The sequence below is a fragment of the Calliphora vicina genome, chromosome 5 (genome assembly GCF_958450345.1).
Source record: "Calliphora vicina chromosome 5, idCalVici1.1, whole genome shotgun sequence".
In the NCBI taxonomy this organism is placed as follows: Eukaryota; Metazoa; Arthropoda; class Insecta; order Diptera; family Calliphoridae; genus Calliphora; species Calliphora vicina.
This window is the reverse complement of record NC_088784.1, coordinates 40807197-40830951: the sequence shown is the minus strand read 5'-3', so window position 1 is coordinate 40830951 and position 23755 is coordinate 40807197. Positions and strand designations below refer to the sequence as shown.

The 23755-nt window shown below is 29.3% G+C and overlaps 1 protein-coding gene across 2 annotated transcripts; it reads right to left on the bottom strand.

The window, feature by feature from the left end:
- Positions 1-5586: 5586 nt before the first annotated feature.
- LOC135960832 (zinc finger protein 665-like) lies at positions 5587-23397 on the bottom strand. 2 transcript variants are annotated; one of them, XM_065512229.1, is made up of 5 exons: positions 23276-23397; positions 22887-23097; positions 22295-22832; positions 22120-22224; positions 5587-7363 (listed from the first exon to the last, which is right to left on the bottom strand). In XM_065512229.1, exons 2-5 carry the CDS (start codon positions 23055-23057, stop codon positions 5685-5687), a joined length of 2493 nt encoding a protein of 830 aa, XP_065368301.1. In that variant the 5' UTR covers positions 23058-23097; positions 23276-23397; the 3' UTR covers positions 5587-5684. The 2 variants fall into 2 exon arrangements, with proteins under 2 accessions (XP_065368301.1, XP_065368302.1); XM_065512230.1 differs by lacking the exon at positions 23276-23397 and having other exon boundaries at positions 22887-23164.
- Positions 23398-23755: the final 358 nt, after the last annotated feature.

Here is a 23755-nt window from a genome sequence, read left to right as displayed (position 1 = left end):
TACTTTGTTTTTATCGACTTTAAGGTCTGAGATCTGTCGAACATTTTTGTTTGTATACCACTCAAGGGCCTTTTTTCCATAGTGGCATGATGCCAAATCGGGGCCGTTTTTTGTAGACATGCCGTAATATATATTTCTGCGTTAATCGTGCCTGATGTTACAAATGATTGGGTTCTTCTGCAACAAGAAACAGCTTGGGGAATTTTCTTCTTTTTTTTTGTCCAGTATTATTCTTGCACATTACCTCGTCCATCAGCACAAAATCTTGAAAAGTCTGCCAGTTTCATCATGCATCACACAACAGGTGTATTTTTGTATAAAATTGTACATAAATTTGTTCACTCGTTCTTTTGCTTCTATGTTCTTTACCGCATTGCGATATGGAACTTTCTGAACTTACAAAATAATCAGAGCATTTAACTTTACGAGCTGCTTTTCTGTTGTAGCAACGAGAACAGTTTTACAATATTTAATCTGGGAGTTCTGCAAGATCAAATCCAAGAAATTGTGCTACTTCTGCTATGTGGGTCCATAAATCCACCGGACGTAGTGAAGTAGGGCTGGCTGGACAATTGAAAATGAGGATGGTATCAGGGTGACCACATAAGTTAAGGACGGCACGGTCTATGCGGGTCAAAAAGCATTAAGCCTGTTGTTAGTTGTGCCAGAACGACTCTTGTTTTACGCTACAGAATCTTCTTGGCATCTGCTATCGGTGGTGGGCGACCTCCAAGTACGACATTCATACGGTATCCTGCTACCGCGGAATCAAATGGATCCTACAAATATGCATCGTATGCTTTTCTGATATAGGTGTTCGGTGGTCTTCGAAAGAGTTTTTCGTCTTCTTTTGCCTTACCAATATCTGATAGAAACAGGTTTTCTTTCAATGTTCAAGTCTTCCTTATACTGTTTAATGGCTTTTGAAACAGTGTGACGATGATCCTTCAAATCTTTTGCTATTTTTTTGAAAGTCCATATTGGATTTTTATGAAAAGTTTTAATTATTTTTTCACATACATTTTTTCGGTGAGTATTTTGACCGAAATAAAATGAATCATGTAAGGCGTAGTCGTTTTACGACAACTATAGTTTCGTACTAGATTAAAGAAATTATTCAACCTGTATCATTAATTCAGTACGAAACTTTCGTTGTCGTAAAACGCCTACGCCTTACATGATAAGGCTGAATATCTGACATATTTTTAAAAGCTAACGTGATTAAAATAATAATAATTTTTTGGACCAAGGATAAGTTTTGGCTAGAATAGTGTGTATAAGTTTTTTCTGACTCACTCTTTATTTGCTGTTTTCACATAAATATATCATATATCATATTTGATGACATGTGCAAAACCTTTAAGTTCCAAACTGATTTTTAAGCAAAATCAAAGTGTTATATTGGTATCGAAATGGTTTTCAGCTAAATGGCTAGCAGCTAGTTTTTGGGATTAGAAAATCTACATTATTTGTTCTAACACAAATAGCTAAAAAAATAAAATAAACAATTCTGCACACCAGCTTCATTCTGATTTGCATTATTAATAGTGCATTTACACCTACGCCATAAACATGTTATAAGTTGTTTATGGTGATAAACTAGTTTGAGAAACTTGTTTATCCATACAAATCAAAAACAGGTTTTGTAACTAGCTTTTGACATAAACTAGTTACAAACAACCAGTTTTGGCGAATGCAACTCTGTTTTTCAACATTTTTCTGGCAACGCTGGTGAAATTTGACATTTGCTCAAAAATAAAAAAACCCAGTTTTCTTTAAAAAAAAAGCCCAACTGTAAGAAAAAGTTTAAAAAATTTATTAAAAAGGTTTTTTTTATATAATATGGAAAAGGATTGGTGTGGGCCAGAAAATATAAAGAAGTGGCAAAATGTGTTGTGGACGGACGAAACGACCATTAATTTAATTGGTAGTGATGATAAGACATGGGTTATACGTCCAAAAAATGGCAAAAACCAAAAACGTTTAAACATGGTTGGGGAAATATTATTATATGGGGATGCTTTTCATGGTATTGCGTTGGTCCAATTTATTGGATTAAAGAAAATATGGATAAGCACTTGTATGTAAATATTTTGGAGAATGTTATAAAGCCACATGCAGAATGGAATATGCCCTTAAAATGAATCTTCCAGCAAGATAATGACCCAAAGCACACATCAGGTCTTGCCAAAAAATGGTTTTTATATAACAAAATTCATGTTATGGAATGGCCGTCTCAATCACCCTAATCGGCAATAACATGTGAAATTTTGTTCCCATGAAATATTCATTTCCCTCGAAGGGTAAATTGCTATCGGGAATATCATGATGAACTTTACATTCACAATAGTTGATTTTGTTCGTAACAGCTGTTTATTGTTTACAAAATTCCATCTAAAAATTTCACAACAAGGGGAATTTTTTTCATGATGAACGAAAAAAGGAAAAGGGAAAATATTTCATGTGAAATGTTGATTCGCGATAGGGGTGAATAACCAGACTTAAATCCTATGGAAAATAGTAAAAGACAAACTTGGACCTGAAAAATTGAAAAACAAGGAAGAACTTTGGCAGAAAATTCAGGAAGTATGGTATGCAATTTCCCGATCTACATGCGAAAGTTTGTTAAATTCAATCCCGAAAAGATTTGATGCTGTTATTAGAAATAATTGATATGCAACAAAATATTAAGAAAACAACGAATTCTTATGATGATTTTAATTAATGCTTGTAATCTATTAGTGACAAACACAATATTTAGCTAAAGGCCGGCTATAAGTGTTTCATATTTAACTTAACCGCATGTTAAACTATGTTTAACTAACAAGTAAAAAACTAGCTCTAGGTCATTTCCAAAAAATCTATGGAAGTTTAGAGGTTTTATGATGTACAAACATGTCAGAAACACAAAAGAATCCAAATATATAAAGGAATATCTGGATTTGTTATAAGTATTAATATGGTATCTAGTAGGATATTCAATCGATTAACTGTTCGAATAATTCAAAATTGCCGATTTTCAAATAAAACCAGTCTCAATTCATTTTGATTTCATGAAAACAATATGATTTTTAATATTTTTGCAATTTTACTGATGGTGGATGTTGCAAGTGTGAACAAATCTTTCAAGTTTTCAACATCTTCCATACGTTTCGCCAAAATGTACGTAAGTGTAAAAACCCTATTATTTTCTATTTTTCCAACATCTACAATCAGCGAGAGAGTTTTTTCCAAGTCGAGTTTTATTAAAACTCAGTAAAATTATTTAGTTTTTGGCTGAATTGTTATGTTTTGTTTATTTTTATGTTTTTGTTCTTTTTATTAATAAAATACTTAAATAAATACACAAAATTCGTGGTTTTATTTTCAGTTTGTAACTTAAATATAAATTATTCGGTTAATCGAATAATTTAAAATTAACCGATTATTAACCGATTAAATCTAAACCCCGATTAATTATTTGCTCGATTAACCGATTTGCTCGATTAATCTATAGATATTAATTTATTAAAATAAAAGTCAAGATTACCTGCATTAATAACAGGTTGGTCAATGTTCTGACACCTAATTTCATTATCCACCCAGCACCTGATTACTGACTAGGGTGATCGATTCTTCGGCATTTTTTAGAAACCGGGTTTCGGTTTATTCGAAAAATTGCAATTTAATATAAACCGGTTTCGGGTTTTTAATAATAACCGGTTAACCTGTTTTTTGGCAATATATTAAAACACCTAGAAATAAGAATAAAAAAAAAGTATTATTTATTAAAATAATAGTTATTAAAACCAAACCAGTTCTAATAACAAAAATAATCCTTTTTAAAACGCTTAAATACTTTTTACTTCCAATTTTGATTACTTCTTTAACCCTTCACACGGTCTTCGGGTCAAATTTGACCCAATTTGAAATTAAAATTGATTTTTTCTAAAAGTGAGTGGTTGAGGTTCACCCTATTACTGACCCGTCTTCACGATAACACAGAGGAACTGAATATGTCATATTTTTAACATGTCCAGAAATAACACAAGAAACTGGTACATGGTATGACTGTAAAATATTTTGAAGTTTCTCAATGTTTATCCAAAGCGAATATATTCAGTTGGGTAATATATTTTAAAAACGGTGGTTTATTTCCTTTAAATAAACCGGATACTTTTGATTGCAAATAAAAGCTGTTTAGTATTTTAAAATTGTAACAAATCTTTCAGCCCAATCATGAATAAAAACTCCCGCGAATTTTTTATTCATGATTGAACTGTTTATTCAATTGTACACAACAACAGTTTAAATAGTCACTCTGTGTTTTAATACACACACTTATATTGCACAGTTTATAATGTACAATAATACACTAGCAATGCAATTGATGTTAATTCTAACAGCAACTATGATCTACTAACCTCGATGGCAACCGCTGCCACTATTTATACATAGCGCCATCTTCCTTCCAGTAGCATCAAGAATGTTCTATTTCTACAATGATCAACTCAAAGCTTTTATACAATGTTGAATGTTCCACAACTATGTTAATAATATCCACAGATAAACAACATTGTCCACAATTAGAAGTCTCCAGAAATAGAAATGTTGAGAAACATGATGCAAGTTGAGAACATCCGTTAGAAACCGTTGTATTTGAATTCAAATACAATTTCGTAACAATATGTATTAGCTGTATTGTTGGCAGTTGCTGAACAACTCCTTGCCAGCAGAATTATACATATAATTCCAAAGTGTAAGTTGAGAATTCAGGCCACCAAATATAAAATAGTCGTTAGAAAAATAAGTTAGTTTTTCCAAATCAGCCTTGAAATTGGTAGTGTGAACTGGAATACGCTGAAGTAAATATAACAGGGTTGCTATTAATCATAACTTGTATTGAAATGCTCTCAGCAGTACTAGTTATGAATGAGACTTTAAAAAAGTCTCATTTAAAAGGATAATATCGATTTTCCTTTTATGCAATGTGTATTCTAGCTGGGTAGTTGCTGACTCAGTTGTTATACCTTGGGCATTCCAATTCATAAAATGAACATTGTGTAAACAAGTTGAATTATATGGCATGTTGAAGCATCATACCCAAAACTCGTAGCTTGTCGTACTTATTTTGAAATCTCTACAAAGAATCGACAGCATCAACAAATATTTCTTTAATTTCATTTAAAATGTCATCATTATTTTTGTCGTAGCATTTGTTTTTAACTATCTCTGAATACAGATTTCAGAGTTGGTTAAAATTTGACATACGATTATATGCTTCTTCGTCTTTTTAAGAATTCTAAAAAAAAAAATCTTTTATATATCCTAACGTTGTTGCTAATATTCTGCACAGTATTGTACGTATTCTATACAACGAATTCCATACAGATTAATACAGATATGGAATAAATGGCAGTTGTCGAAAAAGTAATATCGAACCGCAAGGTTAATTTGACGTTATACAACTACTTTTAATGGTTCACAGAGCCAGAGAAAACATGAAATGTCTTTTGTTTGTTTTCTATTGCTATATTACTGAAACTAGCATATTCATATCTGCATAATTTGTGGAATTCCACTTCAGAGTTAAAAAAAAACTAGAAATTTATGTTGTATCTCATAACATAATAAAAATAGCATTTATTTTCTCGGAAAATGTTATCACTTAATAATATTAGATTAAATTAAATTCTTATAACAACCTAAACTTTATCATCTCCTCCTATGTTCACCCACGTCAAGGTTTGATGGCCATCACGTTCTAAATCTTCAAATTCCAAATATTTGACATCGTCCAGACCACCTTTCATTAAATGATCACCTACGGCCGTTATCACATTTTCATCATCATCATCGTCATCTTTGTCTGTAATCGATGAAACTGAAACATTCTCCGCCAATAAGTCTTCTGCTTTGAATATGATTTTTTCGAGGGTTTCATCGGAGACCTCTTGTGACCTTAGATCATTGTCGACATCGATTTCCGATTCGTCCTCGTGCAAATTATTGTAATCTACGGATGAAGAGTTAGTTGAGATGCTTCCAATTTCCATCGGTTGTTGTTGAGTAAATTGTGGCTGATTTATAATGATTGTATCGTTTATGTGTTTTGTTTGCTTCATATGTGTTAGAAGGAGGGGTTTGCGCATAAATCCCGCTCCACACTCCATACATTCGTAAGGCTTCTTATCACTGTGCACAAAACGATGGGCATTACGATTGTCACGACTGTTGAACTGTTTGCCACACACTTCGCATGCATACGGCTTCTTGCCACTGTGTATGAGCATGTGTTTTTTGTAATGTTCTGGATAGACAAACCCTGCTCCACATATTTCACATTTATGCGGCCGTTCTCCCGTATGTATGGCCTGTATATGATAATCTAATAAACGTTTGCGCTTAAAAGACCGCAAACATAGGTCGCATTTGTGTAATTTCTCATTCAAATGTGTTGACTTCTTGTGACTGGCCAAATTGGTGCGTTGGGCAAAGGCCATTGGACAGTATTCACATTTAAATGGCTTCTCACCGGTATGAATGCGTTCATGGTCTTTGATTTCCGGCCTTCGCGCAAATGACTTTCCACAAATGCGACAAATAAAGGGCCTCTGGCCTGAATGTACTATTTTATGAACTTGCAAACTATGCTGAGTGGTGAATGTCTTGTTGCACACATCACATTGGAAGGCTTTGACTGAGACATGCAATTTTTTATGTTGATTCAGATTTTGTTGATTCAAAAACCGTTTGTCACACAGATCGCACTGGTAGGGCCGCGGCCGTTCCTTGTGTATTTTCATATGTGTATGCAGCGTATATTTTGAGGCAAAATCTTTAGGACATTCGCTGCATTTAAATGGTCTTACGCCAGTATGCGTGTTCATGTGTTCTTCCAGAATCGCTTTGGACACATACATTTTCTGGCACACAGGACATTCGAATGGTTTGGTATTATTGTAATGCATACGTTTGTGTATGCGATACAAACGAGTATTGGTGAATGTACGTTCACAATACTCACACTTTATTATATGACCGATCTCTGTATGTGTTTTCAGGTCCTGTCGCTTTCCAAATCCCTGATGACACTGTTCACACATATGAAATTTAGAATTGTGAAACGTTTGAAAATGTTCTATCAGAATGTGACGTTCATATTGTGGCGATATCTCACAAAGAAGACAGATGAAGTATTCGCCATCTTGCTTGCAAACCGGGTTAGGTGCTGTTGGTGGCGTTGATGTCTCAGAAGTCACAGTGTTCTGTTGTTCAATATCATTTGGTATTATTATTTCGGAGTTATTGGATTGCTGGGTGTCTTCACAGTTGCCTTCACTTGTGAAAATGTCTGTGCTTATTATGAAATTAAGATCATCGTCTGTAAAAATAATTAGGTTGTATTATCTGTTAAACAATATTCATATGTATGAGTGGGGACTTAATGGTAATTTTTCTTATTTCTAATGGTAACTTTCGATTCTGTTCTATAACAATAAACCTAGCAACATGAATGAGTGAGAATTTAATTCAGAACTAGGAACATAGAGCGGAAACTAGAAAACAACTCAAACAAAAAAATTACTCAAAATAATCACACATACGAGTGGTGTTTTTGTTTTAACGTAGTTTTTTCTACAAATACATTCTCACCACTTAGGTTTCTGACAACTGAGTTGAGTTAGGTCTTTGACAGTAGAGTTTCCGCTCTATGTCTGTTCTCTATGACTAGGAATAATATTAAACGAATGCAAAAAACATATCAAATAATTCAAAATTGATTCAAAATTATTAAATTAAATTACATAACATTTCGGAGTAATTATTTTATTAAATTGAAATATTTTGCATTTTTTCAGTCTTTATGAAAATTTAATTTAAATAAGTATGTAGTTATATAAAGAACAAAACTGCAACTGATTATGTATATTTAAATAAATATAACAAGTAAGAGTGAGGTGATGAATCGTATATAGACTTCACCAAAGCAAGGCGTATTAACAAGGTGAGTGCATAAAATCAGCTGTTTCTTAATTCGCTGTGGTTTTATGTACACTATATGTCAAACTTTGTTTATGTTTACATTTGTTATTGTAAATAACATAGTAATATTTTAATTCGCCTTGATTTTGACATTTACCGTACATTTTAACAAAAACAAATTGCCTGTTGTTTTTGCATTGTTGTATTTGTTGCCGGGACGCACTCACCTTGTTAATACGCCTTGCACCAAAGTATACTTTTAGATAAAGTTTAAAAATAACTTTTGGTGAAAAAATGTGTGTTGAAAAAAAAATTATTCCGGTTTTTAGACATTATCGGTCCGACTTTCTATACGCCTTTAAAAAGGACTTTGAAATACGTTTCATTTGATATCTGTACTGCCTATAAACAGGTAAAAAATGCTTGTTTTGCTCATATCTCAGCCGAATCAGGACTACACCCGATATATTTATGTTATTTTGGGGCTTAGAAAAGTTGATCTCAACAGACAGCCGGTCATAGCTATATCGACTCCGCTATCCGAATCTATATTTACAGTATTGTTCGAAACCTAAGCAACTTTTCCATATAAAACAATCAAAGTCGTATGTATTATTTTTAAATTGTTTTATTAAATATAAGACATTTAATTTATATTGTATAATGTACCTACATTCTAATAATAAGAACAAAAGTTGAATTCCATTTCATGAAAAGCAATAATAAAACCAAAACAAAATTAACTCAATATATTACTGTTCGAAACTTAAGCAACTTTCAGTACTTCCTATGATACCATTCGTTTCTTATGACATCCGCACATCGTTTTGGCAAAGATTCTATAAGATTTGTTAGTAATGTGGTTGGTATTGATTCCTACTCTGATTTTAAGCAATTCATCAGCTGCTGCGTATTTCTAAAACGGCGAGTTCCGATCCTGTGCTTTAAAATGCCGAAAAAGTTCTCTATGTGATTCAAGTCTGCAGATTGAGCTGGTCAAATAGCTAATAAACAATCTTTAACCAACTTCGACGAGTGTTTGGGGTCATTATTATGCTGAAAACCGATCGAAGTGGCATTTCATATTCGGCATATTGAAGCGTGTGATTGGCTGAAAAAACGATATGTTTTTGTTTGTATTTCAATAATAGGACCAACTCCACACGCTGAAAAGCATGTGCACACCATTACATTTAGTTCTTCATGCATTATTGTGACTTTACAATAACGTGGATGTAATCGATTTCCCTTCGGTATACTAACGTGGCTTACACCATCTGAATTTAACAAGTTAAATTTAGATTCGTCTCTAAATAAATCTGTTTTAAATTTTTCCACAATCCTAAAAATCCAAACTAATTTAGGCAAATCACTTTTTTTAAATATTTCTTTGTCAGTATGCGTTTCTTAGATTAAGACCACTCATAACATCTTTGGAAGAAATAAAGGTTTTTTTTAAAACGGAAGATTCGATCTGATCGAGGTGATATTTTCTTAGGATGACCGCCTGTATTGTGTTCCACTATTGTTCCTGTAGCCTTGTACTTTTTAATTAATCGCGAAATTATTAATTATTAATGCTCAATTTGTTAGCTATAGAAATTTGAAACTGGCCATTATTAAAAAGTTCAATAATTGTTAGCCTAAATGCCATTCCGAAACGCGTACGCGCCCTAAATAATTGGTACCAAATGTGCAGAAACAACCAAAAATTAAAGAACTATTTCAATAATTTTTTTTTTTTTTTTTGTAAAAAATCACAAGTTCATTAAAAAATCAATTTAAAAATAATTTATAAGACTTTGATTATTTTATAAGGAAAAGTTGCTTAAGTTTCGAACAATACTGTGAACTTTAATTGTGAAAGACGCAAAACTTCGTGGGATTTTCTTCGGTATCATTGTGCGCAGTTTGGCTGAAATTAGCTGAAACTTTGTCCGAAAGTTTTTATTTGTAATTTTATGAAATTTGTCTGAAAATTAAATAGATATTATCAAATATCTGGTGAACTGTATTAGAGACATCCGTAATACATTGAAGGATTTATTTCGTTACCATGGTACGTAGGTGGCTGAAAATGTGTGTATTTTTGAATATTTATTCAATAATAATGTCTTTAAACCAAAGATCGAAAATAACTCGTCCATATACCAAAAAACCCAAATTGTGATTTATATTTTTGTGATAAAAATAAATCATTGAAAATAACAGTTATAAAATGATTTCTATTTAAATGGTTTGGTATGACATTTATTCGTTTTTGTTGTTTTTTAATGGTTTGGTGTGAGACAAACCATTCATTTGTTCTTGTTCTTAATAACTGTTACTTTCTCTTTTATTTACATACAATAACATATTATTAGTAATTGTTAACAAATTATGGAAATAAAATGATAAGTATGAAGTAATGGAGTCTGAGTAACAGAAATGAGAATTTTTTTAAATTGTTATTAATCTTTTGATAAATTTTATATATTTAAGCGTTGATTTGCATCAAATGCATTTTTGCGATTTATTTTTCATGTTCTCAAATAAAAGTCACAAGCTGACCTTTACGAAAAAAATAAATTATAAATCACTCATCCAGATTATTTGTGTTTCTTTTCTGTTTTACTCAACCCCAAACCTAAAATGTTCTCAAATAAATCACTCTCTCAGTGATATATCACAAAAAAATATTTTTAAATGGCTGCGAATGAGAATTTACCATTGAAATGAAAGTGAACCCGTTATTTTCAGTCTCTGCTTAATACAGATGTATTCCTTACCACAATAGGAATTTTGGTTAAAAATGGGCGAAATCGGATCTCCATACAAAGAAAATTGTATTATTGTATTACACAGTACAACACATGATTTTGGGACTCAATTCTGACAATTGCACGTGAAAGTAGCCCCTGCCGTATTAATTTAATGGCCATACGAATTTTTTTTCCTCAAGGTGGATTTTTATCACATTTTCTATATTTTAGCACGGTTATATCTCGTATACCGTACGGAATATCTCTTTTGTGGCTGAAGCAAAGTTGTAGATATTGAATAGTAGAAAAAAGTACGGAACATACCTACCCGAAAAAGATGCATCCAGTGCCTTAAAAATCGCCAAAATGCCCATTTTTTAACCAATTTTTCACCTTTTTTGCTCAATAACTGGATTACAAATCCAATTATGGACTGATCACCATGAAATTAGGTCGTGTGTTTTGTGTCTATATAAAAGTTATTTATCATGAATTTTGTATGTATACCATATTTTTTTACAGATTTATGCACTTTAAAGTGATTTTCGGAAGCGTGTCTATATTGAGCAAAAAAGGTGAAAAATTGGTAAAAAATTTTAAAAAAATGGGCATTTTTGCGATTTTTAAGGCACTGGATGCACCTTTTTCGGGTAGGTATGTTCCGTACTTTTTTTCTACTATTCAATATCTACAACTTTGCTTCAGCCACAAAAGAGATATTCCGTAAGGTATACGAGATATAACCGTGCTAAAATATAGATAAAGTGATAAAAATCCACCTTGAGGAAAAAAAATTCGTATGGCCATTAAATTAATACGGCAGCCAACTTGACAAAACTAATGATGCAGAAGTTCTTATTTTTGGGGCTACTTTCACGTGCAATTGTCAGAATTGAGTCCCAAAGCAATGAACTGAAAAATGTTGTACTGTGTTATTATATTCTAATTTTTTTTAATAAATTGGAATATTTTGGTTTTTTGTAGTCTTTATGAATATAAATCAGATAAAACGATATTACTTTATGGGGCGATTATATCATACATTTGAAAAAATGTTCAAACAATATACACTTAGTCGCAAAACTCTACATACGATATCGATATTTCATTTAATTTGCAAATAATTTTATATTTAATGTTTAATCTTTGAAAACAATGGTCACTGTTAAGATTGAAATTCTTGCATTGTGCTACATATGAAGCATTACCAAAGTCTACTAATAATTGATAAGTTGATTAAGTTTTAAAGTTTGGCATAGTCAAAAGTTTTCTTTTTATTGGTGGAACTAATGAACGGGTTTTTTCTGGCCAACAATTCTAAATTAAGAAAATAACTAATTTTGGTTTCCGTAGTATAGTTTATTAAAAACTACTCAAGTTAAAATGTAACACAACACCACCTTTGTCCGAATTTTATCCCTATTATAAAAATGTTTGCTTATATGATAACTTAGTTATTCTGTCGGTTAAAATAATTTTTTTATGAAAACAGTAAGTATAATAATATATATAAAAATGAAACGGCTGGAGCGATTTGGCTGATTTTTATACCCTTCACCATGAGTGGCAAGGGTATATATAAGTTTGTCATTCCGTTTGTAATTTCCACATTTTTCATTTGCGACCCCATAAAGTATATATATTCTGGATCGTTATAGATAGCGGAATCGATATAGCCATGTCCGTCTGTCCGTCTGTGTGTTGAAATCAACTTTCCGAAGCCCCCAAATAACATACATGATTCATATATCAATATCTCCGGAATTCTTCCGGCTCGGTTGCTATTTAAAATCGAGAAAATCGGTCCACAAATGGCTGAGATATAAGGAAAAAACCAGGACAACCTCGATTTTTTACCTATTTTTGACCTATATCTGGATTACTAAGTCATTAATATAGACAATATGGATATCTAATGATAGATATTTCAGAGACCTTTGCATCGACGTATATAAGTCCATAGTAAGTTGGACCTGGGCTGAGATATAACCAAAAAAACCAAAACACAATGTAATTTGTTATTGTTTTCCATGACGTCATGCAAATATATGTATAATAACAAACAAATCTTTATTTGTATGTATGTATGTATGTGTTTTTTTGTCAATCTTCAGCAATGCGAATTTATATACCAGGTGGTGTCGATTCTACAACAAGTATAACATTTACAAAAACCACTTGCAATTTGTTTTTGTTTATGTGGTTTAAGCTGTCAAAGTTTGCCTGTTGTTTGTGTTACTTTTACGTTTGTTGTAGCATTCGCCGCAACAATCACAGGATAATTGACAGCTCAAACAGCATTAATCAGCTGTGCTATCAACACCAGCTAGTATATAAATTCGCATTGAGAGAGAGCTTTTTATAATGTGTTCTCAAAAGAGCAACTCTCTCACGCGTACACAGAACCAGTGTTGCTATATGTTTTTTGAAGAAAACTTTTTATTTCTAAGTACATACTAAAATTACAAAACCCAATTCGTACATATATGAGATAATTTATGTGAATTTGGTGCTGGAGACACTTTCAATATATTCAAATCAATCTCCCCATTTCGTGAATGAATTTGGGGACTATCATTTTGAAATCATCGGTTCAACTTATTGATATCAATATTCCAAAAAAAATATTTTTTTAAAAATAAAACTTTTTGCGTCTCAAAAACCTTGCTAAAAAGGGAAAACTTAACATATGGTAACACTGCACAGAACACATATTGTACAAAAACAACAACCACGTTGTTTGAGCACGTTGCTTTTGCGCTTATTTCATTTTTGTTGTTGTTTGTTGCTATTGTCAACAAATAATTGAGCAACGCAACCACTCCCAGCAAGGCGAATCTATAGAAGGTGACGACAGAACTACAACATGTACAAAAACAACAGGTACTTTGTTTTTGTTAAAAGATAGTCGAACTGTCAAAGTTGCCTGTTGTTGTTTTTGCTTTTGGGTTTGTTGTATTTTTCGCCACAACAATCACAAGTGAATTGACAGTTCACTTGTCTAAACAATTCGCCTTGACTCCCATATTGTTATTCTATTTTTTTAGCCGTTTTTAAACATGAAAGTAAATAACAAACATTTCAGAAAAAGCTTTTTGTTCGATTGTTGTGTTTAATTCTTTTAATACCCTTCATCATAAGTGGCATGGCTATATACAAGGCGTATTAACAAGGTGAGTGCATAAAATCAGCTGTTTCTTAATTCGCTGTGGTTTTATGTACACTATATGTCAAACTTTGTTTATGTTTACATTTGTTATTGTAAATAACATAGTAATATTTTAATTCGCCTTGATTTTGACATTTACCGTACATTTTAACAAAAACAAATTGCCTGTTGTTTTTGCATTGTTGTATTTGTTGCCGGGACGCACTCACCTTGTTAATACGCCTTGGCTATATACATATGTATATGTAAATTTGTCATTCCGTTTGCAATTTCTATAAAATTTTATGAAATTTCAACAGATTATGTAAACGATTCTATATTTGATTTGCTGTTACGGTTCCATATGTGTTCTCCTATTTTAAGATTTACTTTTAATCTTATATACAGGGATGGAAAATTATATTTTTGTTCCGTATTAAAATAGTATTAAAAAATTACTTTCTTCATCACCAGAGTACTTAAAATTTTAATATTACTGTAGCTTTATGTTGTAAACAGTCGTCTGTTATCACAAAATTGTCTATAGAAAGTGCTGTTGAATACGAGATTTTCTATAGAAAATGCTGTTATAATAGACAAGATTTTTAAAGAAAATGCTGTTTTTCATACGATTTTCTATAGAAAATACTGTTATACACAACATGTCCAAAAAATATAGTTATACACAAGATTTTCTATAGAAAATTATTTTATTTTCTATAGAAAAATGTTACACTCAAGATTTTCAACAGAAAATATCGTTATACTTAAGATTTTCTACAGCAAATATTGTTATACACAAGATTGTTTATAGAAAATATTGGTCTACGCAAGACTTGCTATAGAAAATATTGTTCTACGCAAGATTTGCTATAGAAAATATTGTTCTACACAAGATTTTCTATAGAAAATATTGTTCTACACAAGATTTTCTATAGAAAATATTGTTCTACACAAGATTTTCTATAGAAAATATTGTTATACACAAGATTTTCTATAGAAAATATTGTTCTACACAAGATTTTCTATAGAAAATATTGTTCTACACAAGATTTTCTATAGAAAATATTGTTCTACACAAGATTTTCTATAGAAAATATTGTTCTACACAAGATTTTCTATAGAAAATATTGTTCTACACAAGATTTTCTATAGAAAATATTGTTCTACACAAGATTCTCTATAAAAAATATTGTTCTACACAAGATTTTCTATAGAAAATATTGTTCTACACAAGATTTTCTATAGAAAATATTGTTCTACACAAGATTTTCTATAGAAAACATTGTTCTACACAAGATTTTCTATAGAAAATATTGTTCTACACAAGATTTTCTATAGAAAATGTTGTCCTACACTAGATTTTCTATAGAAAAAATCGTCATACACAAGATACTCAAGATTTTCTATAGAAAATATTGTTCTATACAAGATTTTCTATAGAAAATATCGTCATACTCAAGATTTTCTATAGCAAATATTGTTATACTCAAGATTTTCTACACAAAATATTTTCTATAGAAAATATTGCTCTACACAAGATTTTCGATAGAAAATATTGTTATAGACAAGATTTTCTACAGAAAATATTGTTATACACAAGATTTTCTATAGAAAATGTTGTTCTACACAAGATTTTCTATAGAAAATATCGTCATACACAAGATTTTCTATAGAAAATATTGTTATAGACAAGATTTTCTATAGAAAATATTGTTATAGACAAGATTTTCTATAGAAAATATTGTTATAGACAAGATTTTCTATAGAAAATATTGTTATAGACAAGATTTTCTATAGAAAATATTGTTATAGACAAGATTTTCTATAGAAAATATTGTTATAGACAAGATTTTCTATAGAAAATATTGTTATAGACAAGATTTTCTATAGAAAATATTGTTATAGACAAGATTTTCTATAGAAAATATTGTTATAGACAAGATTTTCTATAGAAAATATTGTTATAGACAAGATTTTCTATAGAAAATATTGTTATAGACAAGATTTTCTATAGAAAATATTGTTATAGACAAGATTTTCTATAGAAAATATTGTTATAGACAAGATTTTCTATAGAAAATATTGTTATAGACAAGATTTTCTATAGAAAATATTGTTATAGACAAGATTTTCTATAGAAAATATTGTTATAGACAAGATTTTCTATAGAAAATATTGTTATAGACAAGATTTTCTATAGAAAATATTGTTATAGACAAGATTTTCTATAGAAAATATTGTTATAGACAAGATTTTCTATAGAAAATATTGTTATAGACAAGATTTTCTATAGAAAATATTGTTATAGACAAGATTTTCTATAGAAAATATTGTTATAGACAAGATTTTCTATAGAAAATATTGTTATAGACAAGATTTTCTATAGAAAATATTGTTATAGACAAGATTTTCTATAGAAAATATTGTTATAGACAAGATTTTCTATAGAAAATATTGTTATAGACAAGATTTTCTATAGAAAATATTGTTATAGACAAGATTTTCTATAGAAAATATTGTTATAGACAAGATTTTCTATAGAAAATATTGTTATAGACAAGATTTTCTATAGAAAATATTGTTATAGACAAGATTTTCTATAGAAAATATTGTTATAGACAAGATTTTCTATAGAAAATATTGTTATAGACAAGATTTTCTATAGAAAATATTGTTATAGACAAGATTTTCTATAGAAAATATTGTTATAGACAAGATTTTCTATAGAAAATGTTGTTCTACACAAGATTTTCTATAGAAAATGTTGTTCTACACAAGATTTTCTATAGAAAATATTGTTCTACACAAGATTCTCTATAAAAAATATTGTTCTACACAAGATTTTCTATAGAAAATATTGTTCTACACAAGATTTTCTATAGAAAATATTGTTCTACACAAGATTTTCTATAGAAAACATTGTTCTACACAAGATTTTCTATAGAAAATATTGTTCTACACAAGATTTTCTATAGAAAATGTTGTCCTACACTAGATTTTCTATAGAAAAAATCGTCATACACAAGATACTCAAGATTTTCTATAGAAAATATTGTTCTATACAAGATTTTCTATAGAAAATATCGTCATACTCAAGATTTTCTATAGCAAATATTGTTATACTCAAGATTTTCTACACAAAATATTTTCTATAGAAAATATTGCTCTACACAAGATTTTCGATAGAAAATATTGTTATAGACAAGATTTTCTACAGAAAATATTGTTATACACAAGATTTTCTATAGAAAATGTTGTTCTACACAAGATTTTCTATAGAAAATATCGTCATACACAAGATTTTCTATAGAAAATATTGTTATAGACAAGATTTTCTATAGAAAATATTGTTATAGACAAGATTTTCTATAGAAAATATTGTTATAGACAAGATTTTCTATAGAAAATATTGTTATAGACAAGATTTTCTATAGAAAATATTGTTATAGACAAGATTTTCTATAGAAAATATTGTTATAGACAAGATTTTCTATAGAAAATATTGTTATAGACAAGATTTTCTATAGAAAATATTGTTATAGACAAGATTTTCTATAGAAAATATTGTTATAGACAAGATTTTCTATAGAAAATATTGTTATAGACAAGATTTTCTATAGAAAATATTGTTATAGACAAGATTTTCTATAGAAAATATTGTTATAGACAAGATTTTCTATAGACAAGATTTTCTATAGAAAATATTGTTATAGACAAGATTTTCTATAGAAAATATTGTTATAGACAAGATTTTCTATAGAAAATATTGTTATAGACAAGATTTTCTATAGAAAATATTGTTATAGACAAGATTTTCTATAGAAAATATTGTTATAGACAAGATTTTCTATAGAAAATATTGTTATAGACAAGATTTTCTATAGAAAATCTTGTGTAGAACAACATTTTCTATAGAAAATCTTGTGTAGAACAACATTTTCTATAGAAAATCTTGTGTAGAACAACATTTTCTATAGAAAATCTTGTGTAGAACAACATTTTCTATAGAAAATCTTGTGTAGAACAACATTTTCTATAGAAAATCTTGTGTAGAACAACATTTTCTATAGAAAATCTTGTCTATAACAATATTTTCTATAGAAAATCTTGTCTATAACAATATTTTCTATAGAAAATCTTTTCTATAACAATATTTTCTATAGAAAATCTTGTCTATAACAATATTTTCTATAGAAAATCTTGTCTATAACAATATTTTCTATAGAAAATCTTGTCTATAACAATATTTTCTATAGAAAATCTTGTCTATAACAATATTTTCTATAGAAAATCTTGTCTATAACAATATTTTCTATAGAAAATCTTGTCTATAACAATATTTTCTATAGAAAATCTTGTCTATAACAATATTTTCTATAGAAAATCTTGTCTATAACAATATTTTCTATAGAAAATCTTGTCTATAACAATATTTTCTATAGAAAATCTTGTCTATAACAATATTTTCTATAGAAAATCTTGTCTATAACAATATTTTCTATAGAAAATCTTGTCTATAACAATATTTTCTATAGAAAATCTTGTCTATAACAATATTTTCTATAGAAAATCTTGTGTATGACGATATTTTCTATAGAAAATCTTGTCTATAACAATATTTTCTATAGAAAATCTTGTCTATAACAATATTTTCTATAGAAAATCTTGTCTATAACAATATTTTCTATAGAAAATCTTGTCTATAACAATATTTTCTATAGAAAATCTTGTCTATAACAATATTTTCTATAGAAAATCTTGTCTATAACAATATTTTCTATAGAAAATCTTGTCTATAACAATATTTTCTATAGAAAATCTTGTCTATAACAATATTTTCTATAGAAAATCTTGTCTATAACAATATTTTCTATAGAAAATCTTGTCTATAACAATATTTTCTATAGAAAATCTTGTCTATAACAATATTTTCTATAGAAAATCTTGTCTATAACAATATTTTCTATAGAAAATCTTGTCTATAACAATATTTTCTATAGAAAATCTTGTGTATGACGATATTTTCTATAGAAAATCTTGTGTAGAACAACATTTTCTATAGAAAATCTTGTGTAGAACAACATTTTCTATAGAAAATCTTGTGTAGAACAACATTTTCTATAGAAAATCTTGTCTATAGCAATATTTTCTATAGAAAATCTTGTCTATAACAATATTTTCTATAGAAAATCTTGTCTATAACAATATTTTCTATAGAAAATCTTGTGTATGACGATATTTTCTATAGAAAATCTTGTGTAGAACAACATTTTCTATAGAAAATCTTGTGTAGAACAACATTTTCTATAGAAAATCTTGTCTATAACAATATTTTCTATAGAAAATCTTGTCTATAACAATATTTTCTATAGAAAATCTTGTCTATAACAATATTTTCTATAGAAAATCTTGTCTATAACAATATTTTCTATAGAAAATCTTGTCTATAACAATATTTTCTATAGAAAATCTTGTCTATAACAATATTTTCTATAGAAAATCTTGAGTATCTTGTGTATGACGATTTTTTCTATAGAAAATCTAGTGTAGGACAACATTTTCTATAGAAAATCTTGTGTAGAACAATATTTTCTATAGAAAATCTTGTGTAGAACAATGTTTTCTATAGAAAATCTTGTGTAGAACAATATTTTCTATAGAAAATCTTGTGTAGAACAATATTTTCTATAGAAAATCTTGTGTAGAACAATATTTTTTATAGAGAATCTTGTGTAGAACAATATTTTCTATAGAAAATCTTGTGTAGAACAATATTTTCTATAGAAAATATTGTTATAGACAAGATTTTCTATAGAAAATATTGTTATAGACAAGATTTTCTATAGAAAATATTGTTATAGACAAGATTTATATATTTTCTATAGAAAATCTTGTCTATAACAATATTTTCTATAGAAAATCTTGTCTATAACAATATTTTCTATAGAAAATCTTGTCTATAACAATATTTTCTATAGAAAATGTTGTTCTACACAAGATTTTCTATAGAAAATGTTGTTCTACACAAGATTTTCTATAGAAAATGTTGTTCTACACAAGGTTTTCTATAGAAAATGTTGTTCTACACAAGATTTTCTATAGAAAATGTTGTTCTACACAAGATTTTCTATAGAAAATGTTGTTCTACACAAGATTTTCTATAGAAAATGTTGTTCTACACAAGATTTTCTATAGAAAATGTTGTTCTACACAAGATTTTCTATAGAAAATATTGTTCTACACAAGATTTTCTATAGAAAATGTTGTTCTACACAAGATTTTCTATAGAAAATGTTGTTCTACACAAGATTTTCTATAGAAAATGTTGTTCTACACAAGATTTTCTATAGAAAATGTTGTTCTACACAAGATTTTCTATAGAAAATGTTGTTCTACACAAGATTTTCTATAGAAAATGTTGTTCTACACAAGATTTTCTATAGAAAATGTTGTTCTACACAAGATTTTCTATAGAAAATGTTGTTCTACACAAGATTTTCTATAGAAAATGTTGTTCTACACAAGATTTTCTATAGAAAATGTTGTTCTACACAAGATTTTCTATAGAAAATGTTGTTCTACACAAGATTTTCTATAGAAAATGTTGTTCTACACAAGATTTTCTATAGAAAATGTTGTTCTACACAAGATTTTCTATAGAAAATGTTGTTCTACACAAGGTTTTCTATAGAAAATGTTGTTCTACACAAGATTTTCTATAGAAAATGTTGTTCTACACAAGATTTTCTATAGAAAATGTTGTTCTACATAAGGTTTTCTATAGAAAATGTTGTTCTACACAAGATTTTCTATAGAAAATGTTGTTCTACACAAGATTTTCTATAGAAAATGTTGTTCTACACAAGATTTTCTATAGAAAATGTTGTTCTACACAAGATTTTCTATAGAAAATGTTGTTCTACACAAGATTTTCTATAGAAAATGTTGTTCTACACAAGATTTTCTATAGAAAATGTTGTGTAGAACAACATTTTCTATAGAAAATGTTGTTCTACACAAGTTTTCTATAGAAAATGTTGTTCTACACAAGATTTTCTATAGAAAATGTTGTTCTACACAAGATTTTCTATAGAAAATGTTGTTCTACACAAGATTTTCTATAGAAAATGTTGTTCTACACAAGATTTTCTATAGAAAATGTTGTTCTACACAAGATTTTCTATAGAAAATGTTGTTCTACACAAGATTTTCTATAGAAAATGTTGTTCTACACAAGATTTTCTATAGAAAATGTTGTTCTACACAAGATTTTCTATAGAAAATGTTGTTCTACACAAGATTTTCTATAGAAAATGTTGTTCCACACAAGATTTTCTACAGCAAATGTTGTTCTACACAAGATTTTCTACAGCAAATGTTGTTCTACACAAGATTTTCTACAGCAAATGTTGTTCCACACAAGATTTTCTACAGCAAATGTTGTTCTACACAAGATTTTCTACAGCAAATGTTGTTCTACACAAGATTTTCTACAGCAAATGTTGTTCTACACAAGATTTTCTACAGCAAATGTTGTTCTACACAAGATTTTCTACAGAAAATGTTGTTCTATACAAGATTTTCTACAGAAAATGTTGTTCTATACAAGATTTTCTACAGAAAATGTTGTTCTATACAAGATTTTCTACAGAAAATGTTGTTCTATACAAGATTTTCTACAGAAAATGTTGTTCTACACACGATTTTCTACAGAAAATGTTGTTCTTCACAAGATTTTCTACAGAAAATGTTGTACTACACAAGATTTTCTACAGAAAATGTTGTTCTACACAAGATTTTCTTTTTTTATACTCTGTTTATTCACTTGAGGTTAAAAAGGAAAAATTAGTCTTACTAACAATTGTTATATTATTTCAGTTGTTATACCATCATATTAGGGTTGAGGGTATTTAAGATTCGGCACGGCCGAATATAGTACTCTTACTTGTTTTTATTCGATTCGAAATTTTCAGCAGATGGTTTGTATGGAAAAAAAAGAACATTTTTAATATATTGCCTGCTTTTCACTTTCCTTAATAAGAGACATTTTTGGAGAAACTTGAAGTACAAACATTAGTAAATAGCTACCAGGCGAAGCCGGGCGGTGCGGTCATCTAGTTATAACATAAATAGACTTTGTGACAATGGGGATTAACAACTAATAATACTTTTACTGTTTTCTAATTGAAATTTTATAAAATTGTATGATAATGAATTATGAACTTTTGTGGAAATTATTTTAATAGAAGACTAACTACATACCTTCTGTACTATCATAATTTTTCAAATCACAACTGTCGTTATCTTGTTGAATAATTAAGTCGCTCTGTTGTATATGGTCTGCGTTAACATCATATATAATTATATCTTAAAAAACAAACAGCAAAAAATGTTAAATTGTAACGCAGATCAAAGATAAATCACCATAAACACATACCTTGGCCATCCAATGGTATATCTTGAACATCTATAGACTTTTCCGAAACTTCTAGATTGACAAGGCCATCTGATAAATTCAATACACCAGAAGGTAGGGAATTCTGGGCTACATGTTCATTGAACGCGGCAAAATCGAAATGATCAGATACGATCTCGGAATTAACATGTTCGTCGAATCCAACATCACCATGATCCGACACAGGCTCCTTTCGTAGCACATTTACATGTAAATCCTCTTCGTACTCCAGATCTTCGTCCTGGACTTCCTCGACTAAGTCCATTTCCGTAATACCAATATATTCTGGATTTGATATATTTTCCATTACTTCAGGATTGTTAATTAGCAATTTATTATCTTCATCATCTTGCTGTTGTTGAGATTCATTGCTTATGACTGTTCCATGTATCAAATTATACAAATTCTGTATAGTAGAATTTTCTTTGTATGAACTCAAAATTCTTTCCCGTAACTGGGAAAATCGTTTTTCAAGACTTTCGTACTCCAAAACATCTGCATTGCAGGAATCACACAGCAACTAAAATAAAGAATTATGAATTAATTACATTTGTCAGCGAATATATTTTCTTACTGTAGAATGTGCTATAGCCTCTTCCAAATCCTTTTCCAAAATTCTACCCAACAAATCAGCCAATGAACATTCCACTTGTCCGTCCTCACGTAGTCTTTGTTCAAACATCAGCCATGGCTCTTCACCTTCTACGAACTCATGGTCGCACAAATAACAGCGAACAGATTCCATTCCATCGAATGTCAGTCAGGCCAGCTGCACAAATTTTTAACTGTAATTGCCGTAATTAACATTATTTATTAACTTTTTAACAACAAACAGCAAACAGGACGAAGAACAATAAAATTTTTCCCTACTGGGCGCATAGATTTAACAAAAAGCACATGTGTTGCCAACATTGCAATTCTAAATCCGATATAAGAAGGAGCATATCATAATCGACAACATACCCTTTCAATTTATTTCGATTTTTTGAAGTCTTGTAATAATTCTGCGATTTTTAAATTAATTTCTTCGATTTTTTAAGCTAATTTTAATAAATTTTGTTCTTTATATTGATGACAAATTAAAAAATGGCGTTTAAAAATTGTTTTGTAATGTCAGCTGTTTTTTAAAAACAACTTGCAGTGTTGTATGTATACAAAAGTTCCGCTATTTAACGGTCTTTGGGTTTCAAATACGTTTTAAATTTTAAGCATCTAAAAAATATGTATAGTTGATAAACTTCGAACGCTATCATTGCATTATTCTATATAATTTTTTTTAATTCTAACAACTACTAGAAGATCAACGGCAAACGGTTGACAGCCTGTAACGTAATGTATCATTCCCCCGTCCACCACGCTTAATATCCAATTCTTAACGTAAGAAATAATATCGGCAGAAGAACGGAACTTATTTCCAACTTTATGTTCAAGAGGTAGAGAGCA